Source organism: Pocillopora verrucosa, chromosome 5 (assembly GCF_036669915.1).
Source record: "Pocillopora verrucosa isolate sample1 chromosome 5, ASM3666991v2, whole genome shotgun sequence".
Lineage (NCBI taxonomy): Eukaryota > Metazoa > Cnidaria > Anthozoa > Scleractinia > Pocilloporidae > Pocillopora > Pocillopora verrucosa.
In genome coordinates, this window is record NC_089316.1 from 12967109 (window position 1) to 12986435 (window position 19327).

Sequence of the window (19327 nt, forward strand, 5' to 3'; positions counted from 1 at the left end):
ATACTCTCCTACCGACGCAGCACCACAGTTTCTTTAGAAACTTACCCCTTTATTCATTTGACCAGTATGATTACGCATAAGTTCACACAACAAGTGCACAAATAACCTTTAATTACAATTCATATTAGAACTTATTAAATTTGGAAACAACAATCGTTTTTTGAGTGCCATCTGACAAAATCTTTTTTGAAGATTTACCTGAATAATCCCATACTAAACTTCTTCAAGAAAAACGTCAAAGTCCTAGTTCCTCAAGCTTGTGATACCCAAAACATAGCCATCCTCTTTCTTTCCTCCCACATTTGTTCTAATTGGCTACTGTGATGTGTTTTAGGAAAATGTATTCTACGTTTCCCACCTGAAAGGGGCAATTTTTGATGACTTAACTCCTTCAGAAAGTATTTCTTTAATTTTTACGCTCGACGAACAATCTTGTTCAAATTTCGTGTTTTTATAAAACTGGGTAACAAACAAAATTGAACGTTGCAACGCTAGCTTCTACCAAACAACACAGTAAATCCAAGTACCAGTATATAAATTATTATTATTTTTTCTTTGGAGGAAAGAACTTTGATTCTTTTCCAAAGTGTCTCGTTTCCCTTGTAAAACGAAAACACGAAGACAAAATCCTACATTTCCTCTTGGCTGAATATTTTTCAATATAGGCAAATGACGTTTAGAAATGTTTCTCAATTTTCTGTTATTTAGTTTGATAATTTTTAAGAACGTGTAATCTGAGGAACCAAAGACGAAGTAACTCATTCATTGTTGCCGGAACTGATGCAATGAATTTAAAATTCTTAATAAAATTAATATACACTATCGTTAAAAATGGGCATCATTCTACTTCTGTTTAGAATGCCTAGTTTTTCGTTTGACATCAATAGAGCTGATGCAGTTAGATTCTTTTGTATTTCACGTAAGTTCTTCATCGTCCAATTCTGTGTCGTCCGTGTTTGGCTGTTTTGTGTCCTGTTTTGTTTCATTCTCGTCGTGGTTATCAGACCCGTCTTCATTTTCATCGTCATCATTCTTCTCATCATCTTCATCATTCTTCTCAACATCGTCATCATTCTCCGCGTTATCGTCGTCCTCCTCTTCCTCGTCGTCATCGTCATCACCGTCATCGTCGTCTTCGCTGACCTCTTGTCCAGCCTGTTTCGCTAGTTTCTGCGTAAATGGGAAACGACAAAGGTTTTTCACCCTTTAACACCTTATAGTGACAGCATCTAAATTCTCCTTACCATATCACCCCTGAATCCCATATTAAGGTCACTACTACAAAGGAAATGAACACCGATTAAAGAAACTCTTGATTGCCAAACAAATTCTACTTGCAGCAACTTAGGAAATGTAAAGAGAACAGTGTGGAGAATATGCATACTGATGTCAGTCTGGAAAGGGTTACAGCATCGGTAAGAGTTGACTTTACGAGGCCCTTTTTAAAGATTTCCATACTTTTAACCCTGTTCCTCCCAAGAGTAACAAAGATCAACTTTTCATTACAATACCACTGCGCTACTAAAAGACAGGCAATGACGAAATATCAAGAATGGAATACCGTTTGATTCATCACCAAATTCTCAGACCTGAGTTGTTTAAAATAAATGCCAAACAGTATGGAGAACTGACATTTAAATCTAAGAACGAAGGTGTCAAATGTAGTTACATTCACTCAAATAATATCTAAATCATTCAGGCAGAAAGAGAGAGTAACAGATTCCTCACTCCTCTTTTTCCACATTTCTTGTAAAGAGCCTTTCCTTTCTTGGATATATAACTTCGAGCCACTCTAAGATTTGAAGATTCTCTAGTTCTGGGCATGAATCTACATCACATATAAAATTACCTTATATTTCATAATTTTGTTATCTTGTTCAGTTAGCATAACCAAAAGATCTTCGTGTTCCTTTTCCAGATCTGCCTTTTCCTCTTTCATTCTGCTCATTTCATTCTCCGTCGTGGCTAATTTTTCCTCTAACAGTCTTATTTTGTCATGGCTTTCCGTTCTGGCCCTCTCCAGCTCAGCTTTCACTTCATCTGTGCTATTCGTTGGCGTATCGATCCCCTCTTCTCTCTAAATATAATTCAAATGACGAAAAACAATGCAACTTTCAATAGAGATTGCATCTCAATGGGTTTTCCTTTGACCACATCAAATTTTTCTTTTGGTCACAGAAAACACTTAAATGATGTCAGTTGTGTTGTTCATGAATTCGACTCTCGATTAAAAAATTACTCGTAAGTCAGTGCAGTTTTTCCCGTCTTTTTACTTACCATCACTTCCATTTCGTTTTCAAGTTCTGTGTTCAAATTTCTAAGCACGTCTAACTCCTCTTGCTGTGATATCACTTTTCGCTTCAGCTGCTCTAATTCTTCTAGTTGCTGACTTGTAAGGCTCAGAGGTACTGATGGGAATTCTGCAGCTTCTGAGCCCGCAGCTAGCTCAGCGGCTGCATGAGCCACGGCCAACGAGGCCTGGCAGACTTCGAGGTCTTTCTCCTAAAATAAGATAAAGTGATATCAGCAACTTACAAAATTCTCAGCAAAGACCAACATTTCATTATACAATAAATTGATTACTACGTACTCTGTGATTAGTGGTTGCCTATAAACTCTCGGTTATAAATATCTAATAAGCTTAATTCTACACGTATTTGATTGGTTCTTTCACATGATCTATTAGAGGAAAGACTCATACATGACGTCATAATTCACAAATTTCACTTCTTTGTTGTACAAAACAAATATATTCCATGTTGCTGTGGGTCTTTGTAGTACTAGATCACACACGTGGTTAACATGTGGTAAGAACATCAGTGACATACTCAGCTGCGCCTAGTGTGCCAGTCTTATGTTCTTAACCCTTTAACTCCCAGATCAAATTTGTAATTCTCCTTACCGTCAACCATACAATTCTTATAATGTTAGTTCTAAGAATTTAGTATCGGATGAATTAATTTTCCCCAAATTGATATTTTCCTTTATTCTTATCACTTATCTGGTTGATATTGTATTGATATTGCGAGGAGAAATTCTTTCTTGATCACTCATGGGAGTTAAAGGGTTAACACAGTTTGACGTCATCTGTGATAAATTACGGAACAGACGACCATTAACACAGAACCTATATATCAAAAGTTTCAACATCGCGGACGGATTGTTTATTCCATCATAACGCACAGTTTAAAACTGATTTGACAGTTGTAAGTATTGAGAAAGCAAAGGCTTCGAACAAAGTTCAGCATGAAAGGAAGAGGAAAAACCTAGAGGAAACGTCTTCGTCGGATAAAGGAACACAGAAGTTGTATTTCACACAAGGATACAAGTATTTACCATTAAAAGAAACTATCAGAAAAGAGCTAGCAAGCAGAATTGACAGCTTGATCTTAAGGTTGCACTTACCAACTTTCCTATTTTTTGATCTTTCGTTTTGACATCCTCCTGTAGCGAGTCTCTACTTAGTTGAAGATCACTGACTTGATTTCTAAGATTTGTTAATTCCACATTTTCAGTGAAGAATGATTCAGTCACGCCCGAAGACTGGGGCTGAAAAGCTGCGCAATATAAACCAGAAAATATGGACATTATCTCCACGAATGGAAAAGAAAAAGAAACGAGAGAGTGCAAAAGTGAAAAGAGATTTCTTCTTACTCTGAGCCACAAGGAGTTGTTCACGAAGCTCCTGGATCTCCTGAGACTGTTGTTGAATCTGTGCTTGTGCCTGTCAGAGAGAAGACAGCGTTGACAACTTGCACCTTTATCAAGTAATTTCTCCCCCCTTAAGCCTACTCTAATGTACAAACAATGGGCTGGCATTTGTACTAACAAAAGAATTTGCTTCTCTCACAAACTCTTGATAGCCTGACCGTGAGTTAAAGAGTCACTCAAGATGCAACATATCCCTGCAAGCCTTGCGGGTTGCCCGAAAAAAAAAAACGACCCAAGGATTGAAGAAGTCGTGGCATTTCACCTGGTTGTAAGACGACTCCATGTCACCGTATCTTGATTTCAGTTTTCCGATTTCTTCATCCTGCAGATAAAAAAAAAAGAAGCTTTTCAACCTACATAGGACTAGGATATACTTGCATACATAAGAAGGGCGCGCACTGGACAACTACTACAACTATAAAAAGGTAATATAGAAAAAATATTTCAGTGAGTTCAGTGTTCAAGAGCACATCACAGTGACCCTAGCTGGAGCTGGAATCTGGCTATCTTTATTTGGCGACCGAGGCGCTAAGAGGCCATTTTACAGTTGTGAACTTAGGTGCCAAGCCTTTGATTTGGAGTGAGGCTGAAGGTGACCTTGTCGTGAGAGAGATCAGTATCTAGTTAGCATGATGACAAGGTAATTTACATTTGAAAAACAGCAACGCTTGTATCTTAACAAGGTCACCCTTAGCCTAACTCCTGTTCAAAGGCTTTGCAACCAAGCACGTAACTTGAAAATGGACTATTACTAAGTCACCAACTCTCCGACCCTCCAACACACAGAGAACGTTGAACTATCCGGACTGATTGAGGGTCACGTGACACTCACCTGTTCTCTAATAAGTTCTTTGTACGATGATATGATCGAGTCATGGTTCTCCATTCCCTGTGAGGGTTTCCCGTTCACGTGGTTCGCTAGTTGCTGGTGTGAAGGTTCCTCTTCGATAGCTTTAGTCACAGCAGCTTCAAGGGAAAAAGGAGCAAAGGCTTAAATCAACATCATCGTAGCAAAAAAAAAGTAAGATAAGAAATGATCAATATTAGTGAAGGGAAGACAAATTAGCCACAAGTTCTCGTGAAAAAGCCAGTGCAGTTAACTTTAGATGAGAATGTTCAAGTTAGTTTCAAGGAGACTGCTTTTACTAATTTTTGCCAAAAACTTAACTTTGAGGCTTTGCTGAAAATACATCATAAAAGTTTTAAGTTCATACCAGTCAGAGTTAATTGAGAAAAATTGGTTACCAAAGCCGGCGAAACAAAGGTGCTGCAGTGTATATTGGGAGCACCCTGAACGTGCACAAGCACAACACACTCATCTCTCGTATGACAGTAACTGAAATGCTATAGGACTTTGTTCACGGTTACGTCCAAAAAACTTGCGGAAACATATGGTAGAAAAATCTGTCTAATTTCTGGCCAAATTTCAAAGTAAATAAAAAACATTTCTACATGTAGGTGTTGTATATTATACAATTATCATAGTCCGGAATAAAAGGATCGGGGATGGGGTAATTTTGGCGGGTGAGTGCTCAGTATTTTCTTGGCGAAAATTATAGCCGCCTTCTTTGATTTTAATGGCAGCGGAAGGCTAAGTTATTTGTACCAAGGGGGTGAGCGACAGTAAAAAAATAAGGATAGGGGTGGGAGAGTGAATTAGTTCATAACCTGGACCAACTAACCTTCCAGCTTCTTGAACAGCTTAGTAAATTCATGGTCAAATAACACGTGCTTCTCTGACTCGACTTTGATCTGTGGTAGACAAAATCATTCGGTCGTTACCTCAATCAAGAGAGTAATCAACATTTCCAAAGATAACAAGATAATGAAATCTGTAAAGGATTCGATGGACAGTTTTTGTACTAGTTGTTTAATATTGGCTTACCGAAACGAAGCTTTCGTAATTTTACTTTCGTAGTTGTTTTTCTAGTTCTCTGACTCTTATCTATCTCAAAGCTACGTTTGGCTAAGATTCCCCGGGCAAACTATTACATCTAATTTATTTATGCATTTTATTTATTTATTTTTTCGTTTAATCTGCCGATTGGGTCGCAATATGAGAGCTGGATTGAGAGTGATAGTGACGTTATTTACTTGCGAGTTAGGCGCCCCTCCGCCATTAATAGGGTCAAAGTTTGAAAAGTAAACTTGTGCATGTTTGTAAGGAAATCATGTCATTTTTTCTCTCACAGCTCTCCCGATGCCACCTGGAACATGCTCGCGTGATGAAGCACAGGTGAACAACAATAACAAAAACAAAACAAAAATAAATAGCGGAATAGAAAATAAAAGAAAGCAATTAAAAAAAATATCATTGAACATAGCAAGTCATCTTACCTCAGGAGATTTGACAGCAGCGGTGAAAAACTCAGACTTGGATATAAAACTAATTTTGTCCAAAAGGTTGTCACTCCCTATTCTCTTGATTATTAAATTTCGAAGATCGTCCCTATAGAAAAGGTATAGTCTACAATTACTGTGTGTCTAATATATTATACAACTGTCTCGTTGTGCGGCCCTTTTTCCCAATCTCTTTCGATAACTCGTGAGAGACACTTCACTGCAGCAAGAAAAAACCTTTCACCCCCTCAGAGTGACTAGCACCGAGCCCCTCCTTACAGTATCACCCCTAAAACACACATAAAGGTACCAATAATAAAGAAAATGATCGTCAGCTAAAAAAAACTCTTGATCTTGATTGTAAAACAAATTCTCCTTGTCCGCACCTTAAGAAATGTATAAAGAACAGTATGGAGAAGATGTATACTGATGTTTGGGTGAAAGGGTTGAGAGCGAGAGCTGACTTACTTCTGACAAGTAGCCTCTGAATTGTCGTTGTTATCCAAACAAATCCCTAAAAGAAGAGCACAGAGAGCTCCAACCAGTCTGTCAGCTTCCTCGCCATGAGCCTCGACTTGAGCCATCAGCTTACAGCAGTTAAGGAGACTAGGAATAGCTTTGAGAAGATAACAATGATAGGAAATTTACAGGCTTACTGAGAAGTTTAATTTTTTCCCAAGATAAATTGTGGTCGCCATTGTCAAGAGGACTCCGTTCATTCGTAATGTAGACGCGAAAAAGAAAGGCAAGCCGACGACGCGAATAAAGAAAGGCAAGCCGACGACTGCACTTCCGACTATGCCTCACGTTCTCAAAATTTGAACTTTCCTTCTTCCTTTACCTTTTCAGTTCCAGCCTGTTACAAATAATACAAAAGGCGGGGAGCGACTATCGCGAGTCACCGCTTCTGTCTTCTTTTGCGTATTCAACATGCACATATCTGCAAATTTGTGACACGCTTAACGCACCGTGTCATGACACGCGTGCCCTGTCACCTTAGTACACGTTTACTGTTGAGGATTACATATGAAGCTACTTTGAACAATTCCAGTTTCTACTTTCTCATTGACACAGCTCAGTAGCCAAAGGATACGTATGGAATGTTAGCAGAATTATGAAGAAAATGAGACACGGCCAAGGAGCAATTGGATAACCACGAACACAGCAACAACAACAAACCAACACGTGTTTGTATCTCTCCACCCTGCGAAAAAATTCAAGTAATCGTAAACAAAAAATTTTAACAACTATATATAACCTCTGGGTAGCAATGCCTTATCTTACCACCAGGGTCTTCTTAATGATACCTTAAATCCAGCTATAGGAACATTAGTCATGGTTACCTGTGAGAGCATGTTGGTACATTGCTGAAGCAAGGAAACTGGAGGATTTCCTAAAAATGACAAAGAATCTGTTAGAGCTTACACACTACCAAGATATTTTTACAAATGATTTTCAAAGTCATTTGTCAGGATCCATTCGCCACTTGTTATCCGCAAGTCAAGTAAAATACATTTCACATTTCATCTGTGATCAAAGTCACTTGCAGGGAACAACCAAACAGACAAACAAACGTACTAAACATCTGTTTCGCTATGAAAACGTGGCTTAGTGGGCATTACCCATATCTGGAAAGCACTGATTAACACCCCATCGAAGCCTGCTTTTCTCTCAGTCTATACTTTCTGCACTTGCACTTTAAGAGAAAGGATCAATTCCTCATTCAACATACGAATCATCTGAGTCATACCAAAAACGAAGTTCTCCCAACTTAAACGCAAGAAGCCCTCCGAAATCGGTTAAGAGAATTAAATACTCACCCACACTGGTTGCCAGCTGTACTCTGAGAAGCTGTTCTTTTTGGGTGGGGTTACCCTTTAGACAGTGAGAAAGAGCTACTGCCGCGCACCAGTTGGACAGAGGGTCTGGACTGAACAGAAATAGTGAAAGTAAGAAACGATATTAGTCAGTCCGAGATTCTTTGGTTAAAATTATTTGGCTAAGTCTAGAAAGCGCTTCATTATAGGAAAAAAAAGGGCAGTCACGAAATTCACGCAGTTCAATCCAACGCTAGGGCTGGATTGGAAGCGTGATTGTGGATAACAATAAAGGCTAACGGGCGTAACTTCTATATGCCTGATATTCGGGCAACGTGCAGACTAGCGTTCCAAGTTTATGATACAACTTTGAAGCTCAAGGGCTTCAGGAACCAACTGGTATAACCGAAGTTGACATGGACTATCGGTGGTATGCGTTGTAGAAGCACACATTCCGTTCAGCTTTTTGCAATACCTACCTGAACAAACCAGCACAAAGCAGCTGTCCTGCAGAAATGTTACTAGCTAGAAATGAAGCAAAAGTCAAAATAAGGTGTAGTTAAAGGCAAAATAAAGAAAGATATTAAAAAGATGTCTATTAACCATAAACGGACAAACACATTAGCAATAAACCCTAACATCTTCAGAGGGGCAATCTTCCGAGACAAAGAGAAAAACCAGCAGCCACAAAAGCAAAGTCTCCTGCACTTTCTTGAGAATAATTGATAACACTTCTCGTTTCTGCTTTGTGGTCAAATTTGCAAGTACATTGCAACACTCAATCGAAACGCACCCCATTCTTAACTCCAATTCAAATAAACCATAAAAGCGATCAACGAGGAAAGTAAGAATGATTCTGGTAAACATTTCGTAATATTTACCAGCTGCAGCTGAAGATGGTAGCAATGTTGTCACAATGTCATTCTGTCCCTGTTCATTCTTGTAAAGATAGCACTGTTCAGAAACAAAAAAAACCAACGTCATCAAAGTAAATAATAAAATAAAATAAATAAATAAGGGAACAAGTTGAGCCAGCAAGTGGAGGTGGCCTTATCAAGTGGTTTAAGGAGAATGGGATTTGAAATTTGAACATTCCATAAAATTATATTTGCCCACGTAACAAAACATTTTCTTTCCTTAATACATCGTCTGTTCAGTGGCAGTACCTATAAGCATTTTTGCCTTCATTCATACAGCCTTCAATTAACTTTTTTTTTTTTTTTAAAATTTCATTTTAGTAGTTACTCCTACGGACATCTTGTAAAGCATGTTTAACACAAGACTTAGATTGGAACTTACCTGAAAGCAGTACAAGACAGCACAGCGAAGGTTGAACGGCTGCTTGTCATTTATCATGGACATGAGAAGGACAACAATGGCAGGACTGGAAAAAAAAAACGTAAGCATGCAATGCGTACATAGTAATATTAACGAGAAAGTTGTGGAATTGTGCTAAAAAAAAAAGAGAGATAAAGAAAAGACAAGGTACATTTCCAAAATGACAGTGTCTTACCTAGGAGGGTTTGAAGGAGCATTAACTTGAGAGAAATATTCTTGATTTGCTGGGAATCCTCTGATTACTTCTGATACAGTGTTGATAGTCTGATTGATTCAACAAAGGAACATTACAAAAAAAGCGCATTAATAAACGGCCTCAACTTAACATTTCATAAGACAGTCTTATCTGACCACAAATGCAAATATGATATAAAATCTAAGCCAGACAAAGAAAGTGCCCAAAGGCATATTCCACTAGCCCCAAAATTATTGCAGATCACTTGTTTAGCTTTCAGTGGCAAATTAAAGGCTACATTGATCATTACTCATGACTAAAATTTGTTGCCTACCACAGTGTGCAACAGATTTCTAACTTCTTGGAGGTATTCTTTATAACATAGGCTTATGAATGCCACTGTAAATGTTTATAATAAAGTGTACATCACCAAGTACTTTACCTCAGTGAGGATGTCTGCAGGAATTCCAGTTGACATAAGTATACCACAAAGTAGCCTCAACAATCCTAATGCAGACAAAAGAAATTAATAATTGGCAAATGTGAGCTTATGTAAGGCTTAGTAACGTTAAGTCTGCTTAAATTTTCTCCCACAGCTGCTGGAACATATCCTGATTTCACAAGTTTCTGTGCACTGTCACTTTCATCCCCTTCCCCATCACTTTGAAAAGAACTTTTATTAATTACAGGATAACCCTGAACAATCCACCAGGCTTCTTTACTGACTATTTTTAACCTGGGTGGAGGAGAGTAACAATATGAAAGTCAATACGTAAAGACATGCTATACCATTCTAAGTAGATAATTGTGAAATAAAATTCAAATTAGCCACGGTTGATGACCAGTCTTTGAATGGACCTGGTATTATCAGGAGCATTCAAATAATTGGAAAACTCACAATAAAACAGCTCAGACAACGAGACTGACAGTATGGATTTGAAGTAATCACAGAAGAATATTCTGGGGGCAATCCTTTTGTCATCATAGCTGTTTCTTATCCATGTTACAAGACTCAGTTATCCAGACCAATATGCAATAGGTACTGACAGTACAACTGAGGTTATAACTGAGTATTTGTTCATCACTCTTACAGTAACTATACAGTAAATTTGCATTGTGCTTTAACATTTTACCAATTGATGGTCATTTCAAGCAGGCAATACTATGGCACTCACCACATTGGTTCATTATTTTTTGACAAGTGGCTGTGGCCTGTTGAGGATTGTCTGGAGAAACTAACACTCTGACAAGCTGAAAGAGGAAAAAAATACAAGCCCTGATATCAATAATTAAATTATTAGAATTAAGTTGATTACTAGTTGTTTGTACTTCAACTCTCCCTAGTGGGGCTTGTCAACATACAGCAAAACATGTCAAAATACTCAGCAAAAATGTCTAACATGATATATCCATTTTAGTAGCATGTTCTAATTCATTTGGTCAACTTAGACCACAAGGCTGATAAGCTAAAACAACAGACAAAACTCTGTTTGATGCTGACTGAGAAATACAACTGAACTGAGTAACTTAAACACCACCTCCTGCTCTGCTAACAACTTTCTATACATAATGTAGTCTTTCCTTGTTTCACCTGCAACATAAGCTTGATATTTGACACTTTCTGTGTTGACCATGTGCTGTCTTGATTTTCTGCAAGAAGATAAGGCATCATAAATACAGCCAGTTTGAAATTACATAACAGTTCACTGAAACTGCTGCATAAATTAAAGAGCAATGCAAGGAGCTTTTTCTCCAAACATGAAATAAATAAGGTAATTTAGTGTTAACAACCGAGTTGAAAATGTAAAATTGGCCATCACAAAGAGTAAAAAAGCTGATGTCTCAAGCGTTAGCCCTTCGTCTATCACTCTGATTAAGGGCTAACTTTCGAAATGTCAGCTTTTTTACTCTTTACAGTGGCCAATTTATGTTTTCAACTCAGTTGTTAATGCTAAATTATGTGCTATACTCTCCCACCAACGCAGCACCACAGTTTCTTTAGAAACTTACCCCCTTTATTCATAAAATAAATAAGCTTGACTTGAGAACTTCTTAAACCACTGCTGTCTTTTACATGTTACTAAATTCTATTAACCCTTAAACTCCCAAGATGTGATTGTTAATTCTCCCTCTAACTGCTACAGATTTCCTCTAAAATAAGCTACAAGTATTTAGTGTTACCTGATGATTTTGAGTATTCTCATTACCTGTTTGCTGGATAATATATGGATATTACAGGGAGAAGCTACATGTTCATAACTTCTAGGGGTTAAGGGTCATTTTTTATTTGTGAAAGATTTGGATGGCTCTTACAAGTAGAACTGTCATTGAAAAATGCCAGGGATTTTGTGTGCAAAAGAAAAAAAAAAATTGGCCAATACAGAAGAAGAAGACTGACCAGGAGTGGCTGGTGAAGACACTTGATCCAACTCAAAGAATGCAGTAAGTCTTTGAACATAACTGTTGGTAACAACAACAATTGAAAAATATTGAAAAGTTAAACCAAATTCAATAAATGGTGTATTCCTATATAGTTGTTGCTAAGAAAGATTTGAAAACAGACAAAAAGAATCACACAAAGGGTAACAAAAAACACATCACTTCAAACAAGCACAGACTCATCCACTAAAAAAAGAATAAACTGCAGCGACAAATGAACCCTTTTAAACCCTAAGCACGACCAGCATCTAATTTCTCCTGGTAGTAAAACTGCTGAATCATACATTAAGATCATGAGAATGAAAGAAGTGACTCTCAACCTAAGAAACTGTGGTTGTTAAATAAATGGATTCTCCCTGTCAGTACCAAAGGAAAAGTATAAAGATGAATATGGAGAATATCAATACTGATATTTGGGTGTAAAATGTCAAAAGACTAAAACATAAAGAAAAATTAGACCTATCAACAACATCAACCACCACCAGAACAGCAACAACATCACAGTGAGTAACAATAAAGGGACAAAACAGACAATTTCAAAACAAACAATTTCAAAACAAACAATTTCAAAACAAACAATTAGAAAACAAACAATTTCAAAACAAACAATTTCAAAACAAACAATTTCAAAACAAACAATTTCAAAACAAACAATTTCAAAACAAACAATTTCAAAACAAACAATTTCAAAACAAACAATTTCAAAACAAACAATTTCAAAACAAACAAACAAACAAAAAAAAACTTAATCTCATACCTCCCTTCTCTGAAGAAGTTTTGGTTTGAAACATTCAATTTTAATAGATTTTGCATCAGTAGGAGACAGTCCTCTACTACAATTCCTGCAAGAGAGCAAATGAAAAAGGAAGTACTTCAAGTAACTGAAATTTTTTTGGAATTACCCTAGAACTTACAAAGCAATATTAGCAATATTTTATTGATCTCTTCCCATTGGGGCTTTTCAGGGACAAACAGGATTCTTACTGGTATGTAACGAAAACCTTAGCTTACTGATCATGTATAATTTAGAACAACACAGCCATAGTGATTTGTTGTAATTAAATTTTTTAAAAGTATCAGAAGCTGAAAGAAAAGTTATCATGGCACGAGAAAAACTATTGTCATTGTCCAGCAATATGCATGAGAACAAGAAATATTTCAAATTTACATGTACGTTGTATCACATTATGGTGAAAAAACAGCTCAGAGGTACTCAATAGTACAGATTAAGTAATCACAGAAGAATATTCTGGGGGCAATCATTATGTCTTCATAGCTGTTTTACCACCCATAGATGCACATATGGTTTTAAAATGTCAATGGATTATTAAAGAGCATTGCACTCATACAATCTGTACAGAAAAATTTAAGTACTTGTGGTCTTTTCACACTGATAAGTCAGTGTCATTTCAGCAATCAAATTGAACACTTCTGTGTTATAAAATATACCTTAGTTTGTATACGTATACATGTAAATGTTAAAACAAAACAAAACAGAGCTGTTTCTGAAAAACATTCACCCATTAACAACACTTTTTCCACATTAAAATTACTCTGTTTGTGACTGACTTATATGTATAATTATGTTCATGAAACTGCTACCACAGATAGAATTGTTGTTGGAAATTCTTGGAAGTAATCACTTCCCATACAATGCTATGGCACAAAAATTTTCTGCCATAGTTACATCTCCACTCACCTCCATCACTGTAACCTTCCTCTGTAATTATTTCAAGGAGTCTGTCAAATGCATTCTCAAAGGCAACAATTTTCTATTTGAAGGGGGACAAAAGAAAGAAAAAAAAAATTATTATTGTTTGTAGATTGTAGATTGTACTTTATACATATATTGTGCATATGCAAAGATTGAAACAATTCACAGAAGCGACGAAATCTGGCTCCAACCTGGATAGCAGCATTAGACTTGGTAAGCTGTATTAGCAACAAGAGACCCTGAAAAAAGCAGTATACAATGTGTTGGATGACAAATCTCCTAGCTACATGAACATACGTTTTTGTATTCATTGATGCATGTGCATCTTGAACTAGTTATTGAGTGCTTAACTATAACAATTTAGTTTTTATCTTCCAATTAACAATTGGTTCACACATCAGCGTGCATTCATCAAGATATGAAGCACGTGGGAAGTTTGGAGAGCACGAAAGATGCATAAGAGTTGCTCGAGGCATAGCCGAGAGCAACTCTAGCTTCTTGAATACTCTCTAAACTTCCAAAGTGCTTCATATCTCGATGAATGCACAGCTGATGTATGAACCCATTGTTTTATAACATTTTCAACCTGATGGAAAATTTTTTCTTGAGGGATATGTTTGCTGATGTCATGAGCGTGCACAATAAGAATATGAAGCACTATCGCGCAATTGAATTTGATTAGACAAATTTAAAACACCCAGTTGGTCTCTTTCCTTGAGCACAGCTGAGAGTACCATAATGACCAATTAATACAATGCACATGTACAAATTATACTACATACATGTATTGTCTTATTCAACACCTTAGAAACAGCCTTACCTACTTGAAGCTGCAATCAACTTCATAAAAACTTTAAAAACCTTATTCCTTATAAGGGAATAAACATCAGCTGTACCTCATTTCTGATGATTTCTCTACTGTCTGACAGTAAGTCCATTAGTCTGGATACACCTTCAGAACAAAATGAAATAAAAACAAAGTTCCTCTCAATAGAAGACTTGATCAACAATTCAGAAGAGAAAAAGTATTTAAAACAACTGCAAACAATTTACTTCTACAGCTAGTGTATTTCCTTGAATAGGAGGTGGGCACTTATTTAAAGTTTTGGCTAAAATGAGGGGTGCTTATTGCAAAGAGGGTGATTTGATTGAGAGAGCATTTGTAAAGTTGGTACACAAATAGGACAAAAGTTAAAGTACTGATAACATATATGAAGGGAATACAACCATATGGGGATAGAAAGAACTTGAACAAAAAAAGAGACTTTCCTCCTGTACTGGTTCAGCTGTAGCAAAAGCTTAAAAAGTTTTAATAGGGTGGCATTAGGAACATGTTTCCTTGTATCCCTACTAGTATATAAAATAGTGAAAGAGGAGGGGGGAAGGGGTGACACTTTTTGAGAGGGACACTTGTTTGACATTAAGGCCTAAGTCAGGGAGGGTGCTTATTTGACTGTGTGTTCTTATTTGAGGAAAAAAGTTATCATACAGAAGCCAGTGAGAACTCAAAATCAAAGTCTCAGAGCAAGTGCAAGAAAATGTGAGCTTCAATGCCTCAACATCAAGCACAAGAAAATAAGAGTGAGCATGATGTAATTGCATCTGACTGGCCAGAATAAAACAACAGGTAAAACCAATGGAGTCCTGGAATATTTTCAAGTTGCAATCACTCATGTGCAATGTACAGTGCATGAGTCTTCCATACAACCACCCATAACATATAGACTTGTGGCTGGCACAGGTACTGTGCAGTGAAGACCTGTTGAGAGCCCTGAACAAGCCCTTCATACAGTATATGGGTTGCAGCAGGCCTGATGATGGTCAGTCACACTGTCCAATCGATTCTTCAATGATAGAACTAAAAGGTTATGTTGTTAAGGGTGAAATGGCACATACAAGTGTTGTTCTTCAACTTACCCATGGGGCTTACTAGAATGCACTGCTGGAGTTGATAACTGAAAATTAAATCAAAATCAATCCAAATAAATTAATGATCTGTTAACAGTACCCCTCAAAAAAAGTTGACAATCTCAGCTCAAAACTTGATTCTTGATCCTTGAAAATTTAGAGAATTCAGGATCACAAATCAAGGATTGAGTTTCCTAAAGAACTTTTCCAGGATCTCCATTTGCAGTTTTAAGATGCTTTAAATAAGTTTAGAGCATCTTGAAACTTGATTGAACATCTCAAACCTGGACTCAAGCCTCAATCCTCAGAGGAATGAATTGCATTGCATCGTCAAATTACATGCATCTTTGAGTTGTAATGTAAGCTATATGTACAACTTATTTTTTAAATTATTATTGTAATAACTGTTCATTAATCTGCTGCTAATCTGTAAAAATGCACCAAAATTATGAATATACTGTACATGTACAGTACTATGTGTACAAAAATGGAGTCAGTAATACAGGCTGTACAGTATTAATATGGGTGAAATTCAAGATAAGGTTGTCTTTAGTTTTTTACCTTTTGTTTGTCAGTAACACAGTACAGTGTACACATGTACAGTACTATGTGTACAAAATGGAGTCAGCAACACAGGCTGTACAGTATATGAGTGAAAATTCAAGATAAGGTTGTCTTTGGTTTTTTACCTTTTGTTTGTCAGTAACACAGTACAGTGTATACATGTACAGTACTATGTGTACAAAATGGAGTCAGTAATACAGGCTGTACAGTATATAGGTGAAATTTAAGATAAGGTTGTCTTTAGTTTTTTTACCTTTTGTTTGTCAGTAACACAGTAAGAAGTTTAACGGTTGGCCATCTAACTTGGAATTCATACTCCTGAAAATTAATGTAAAGTTTGTTAGTTCATGTTACTAAGTGTATGCCTGTAAAATGTAATCTCATCAGATAAGGTTAAGGGAGTGCTCAAAAGATTACATTATAACATATCCTGGTTTGACCAACTTACAAAAAAGAAAGAACTGAACAAAATGGCTGGAAAACATCTTACTTATTTTCAGCATGACAATTTTATTATGTTATCAGTATTAACAGAATTAAATTTGGTTCCTGTTCTGTCTGTTCAAATCACTAGCACAATTTATATACCACCTGATATGTAATACAGGACGACACAACAACAAGACAAGGAAAACCAAAAAGCCATTTTTTTTCTAAGCACAGTAGCAAATTGCTCATAAATTCAAACAACCCACTACTTGTTTTATACATGCATCTTTTATCATCAAATATAGTAAGACATGTATAGGATTAGAGAGAAAAAAAAATGGCACAAAAATCACTGATTGCAAATCTAGCAACTACTTAACTTTCTTCTGTATACAGTATACAGTACCTCTAAAAGCCCAAGTAACAAAGTGACATTATCACTTTTCTTGATGAAAATTTCTGTAAACTGAACCCCTAATTCAACATCAGAAGCAGTTTGACTGGCATCTCGACCACCTTCATCTGGAAAAGAAAATAAGACAGAGCTAAATTTTCTTTGACAATAAATTGTTTAAGTATTTGTCAATTTATAAAATATTGATAACGGATGATTTCATTGCTAATACTACTAATACTAAATGCAATGGTACATGTATGTTATTTACAAATCTAGAGTTACAATTACTAATTGGTATTAACCGTTTAACTCCCATGAGTGACCAGAATTTCTCTTTACAATATCAATACAACATGAAGAAAATTGATGAGAGTAAAATATAAATTATGGGGATTATGAATTGATCCAATAACAAATTCTTCACACCAACATCATGAGAATTAAATGGCAGATAGTAAGGAGAATCATTAACAAGATACTATGAGTGAAAGGGATCACACTCTAAAAAGTATTACAGTAGTTTAAAATGAATTTTCCTTTCAATAGAAACTGGTCTAATTGGTATTTGCTCTTGTTCCTGACAAATTAAATTTGCTGTGATTCTTAGAGAAAGAAAAAATACACATAACAACCAAATCCAAATTTTAACCCACAATATTCTTTATCCAACCCTTAAACTCCTCGAAGTGATTAATAAGTAACTCCTCCTTATGATATCCATACATTACCCAGCAAAAAGGTAATGAGAATGCTCAAACTTATCAGGTGGAAGTTGTTAACTTGATCTAAAACCAAATTCTTGTAACTAACTGACAAGGAAATGTGTAGCAGCTAGAGAGGAGAATTAACAATCAGATCTTGGGAGTCAGAGGGTTAAAATCTACACAATCTCACCTTGAGCTGGATCAGCGGAAAGCAGGTTGCAGAAAGTTTGTAAGGCTAAACCTGTGATCTCTGTGTCATTCCTAAAATTTTAAGATCAAACAGAAGTCAAAATTGAAATTATAAAAAAAAGAAAGAGAAGACAAAAAACAGAGAGATCAAAAGTAAAATGGATAAAAAAAAACACATGGACATGTATTACAGTTCAAATTTATCGTTAAAATGTTAATGTTTGTATCTGTTTATTTTTGCCAAAATATCCCCAAGGGTAAACTTGTCAACACCAAACAAGGAAAAAGAGTAGATGCACTCAATGGTACAGATTGATCAGTCACTAAAGAAAATTCTAGAGGCAATCATTTTGTCATCATAGTTGTTAATCAGAATACTATGCCATGTAACCAAATACATGTACCTTGTCAAGAAATGAAGTCATTTGCGGTTCATTTAGGATGCAAAATATCTCTTCTTGATATGCAAAGGTCTTAACCTTATCTAATTTCAGTTTTTGGCTGATTAAATTATATGTTTTGGTGACCATTATTTTCATCATTTTAGGTTTCTAAATGGGGAATTTGAGAAAAATTTAGCTTGAAGCCCTGCACAGCCTACCTGTCTGTTTGTAACACATTTATCAAGAGATCCATTGATTGTGTTCCAACTTCAAGGCGGAATTTCTTATAAAAAAAAGAGAGATCTTGATCCTTACTACCAGACACAATCTCAGAGCTGAATGTGATTATCCTAACTGTAACATTATCATATATTGAAAGCAGCCTTCTTGAGACAGATTGAAAAGAGCATTCAGCTCATCAATCAGTGGAAAAACTTTGTTTGTAATAATACAATTGTACTTGTGAGCCCTAATCAGTTTGAATGTAATATGGGAAACTGTTGACTTCCTAACCAACAAGTTTGGAGTTTTGATAATTTTATAGGAATTGTGTGAGAGGAAGATTCAATGTACTAGTTGTTTGACAACTTAATTGATAAACAACTCCATCGTTGGATAACTTAACTGAGATACTTAGATCACAAATATTAAGCTGATGGCGACGTCTAATCCATTGCGCAAGCTAGAATTTTGGTCAGTTCTGTTATAGAAGTTGATTAGGCCGTCAATGAAAGAAATTCTATTGGACAACAATTTCCTTTCCTAATGCCCTCGACGGTTTTAAACTCCTCTTTCCCATCCCAGAACGGTATGACGTGGAACATTCGTGTAAACTCCTTGCATTTTTACGGTTAAGATCGAGCTTTTCTACGAGAATACTCTGGTGAGGCCTTTTAATTTTCATTAAAAATTTACCTTTGAGAGAGACTTGAGCGCCCGAACAGCATCCCGTCTGTCTTCCAGCAGCGTAGAAGAGGCTACGCGGTCACATAATCTTTCAACCTGGATCAAAATTGATAGTTAAAATAAATGTCTGAAACTGTCACACATCGTAGATTACAAAATTTAAACAAATGCGCACCGTTTCGTGAGGAGAAGGTTGAGAACCACCCTGTTGATTGCCCAAAACTGACTTAAATCCGCGAGATAAGTACTCCATCTTTGTTTCTTGTCGTAAATTTATTCGTACGCATGCGCGCGACGTGGCATAAGTTGCTTG

General features: G+C 36.4%; 1 protein-coding gene across 1 annotated transcript; it reads right to left on the reverse strand.

Moving 5' to 3' along the window:
• Window positions 1-45: 45 nt before the first annotated feature.
• LOC131776737 (general vesicular transport factor p115-like) lies at window positions 46-19320 on the reverse strand. The gene is made up of 32 exons (XM_059092964.2): window positions 19190-19320; window positions 19024-19110; window positions 18327-18391; window positions 17727-17797; window positions 16842-16957; window positions 16260-16324; window positions 15452-15489; window positions 14431-14486; window positions 13726-13773; window positions 13520-13592; window positions 12578-12662; window positions 11780-11841; window positions 10973-11031; window positions 10557-10632; window positions 9824-9888; window positions 9382-9470; window positions 9168-9252; window positions 8750-8822; window positions 8348-8393; window positions 7872-7981; window positions 7395-7444; window positions 7145-7255; window positions 6520-6638; window positions 6049-6160; window positions 5394-5463; window positions 4544-4677; window positions 3974-4033; window positions 3655-3724; window positions 3406-3557; window positions 2278-2502; window positions 1850-2077; window positions 46-1170 (listed from the first exon to the last, which is right to left on the reverse strand). The coding sequence occupies exons 1-32, from the start codon at window positions 19265-19267 to the stop codon at window positions 916-918; spliced, it is 3033 nt and encodes a 1010-aa protein (XP_058948947.2). The 5' UTR covers window positions 19268-19320; the 3' UTR covers window positions 46-915.
• Window positions 19321-19327: the final 7 nt, after the last annotated feature.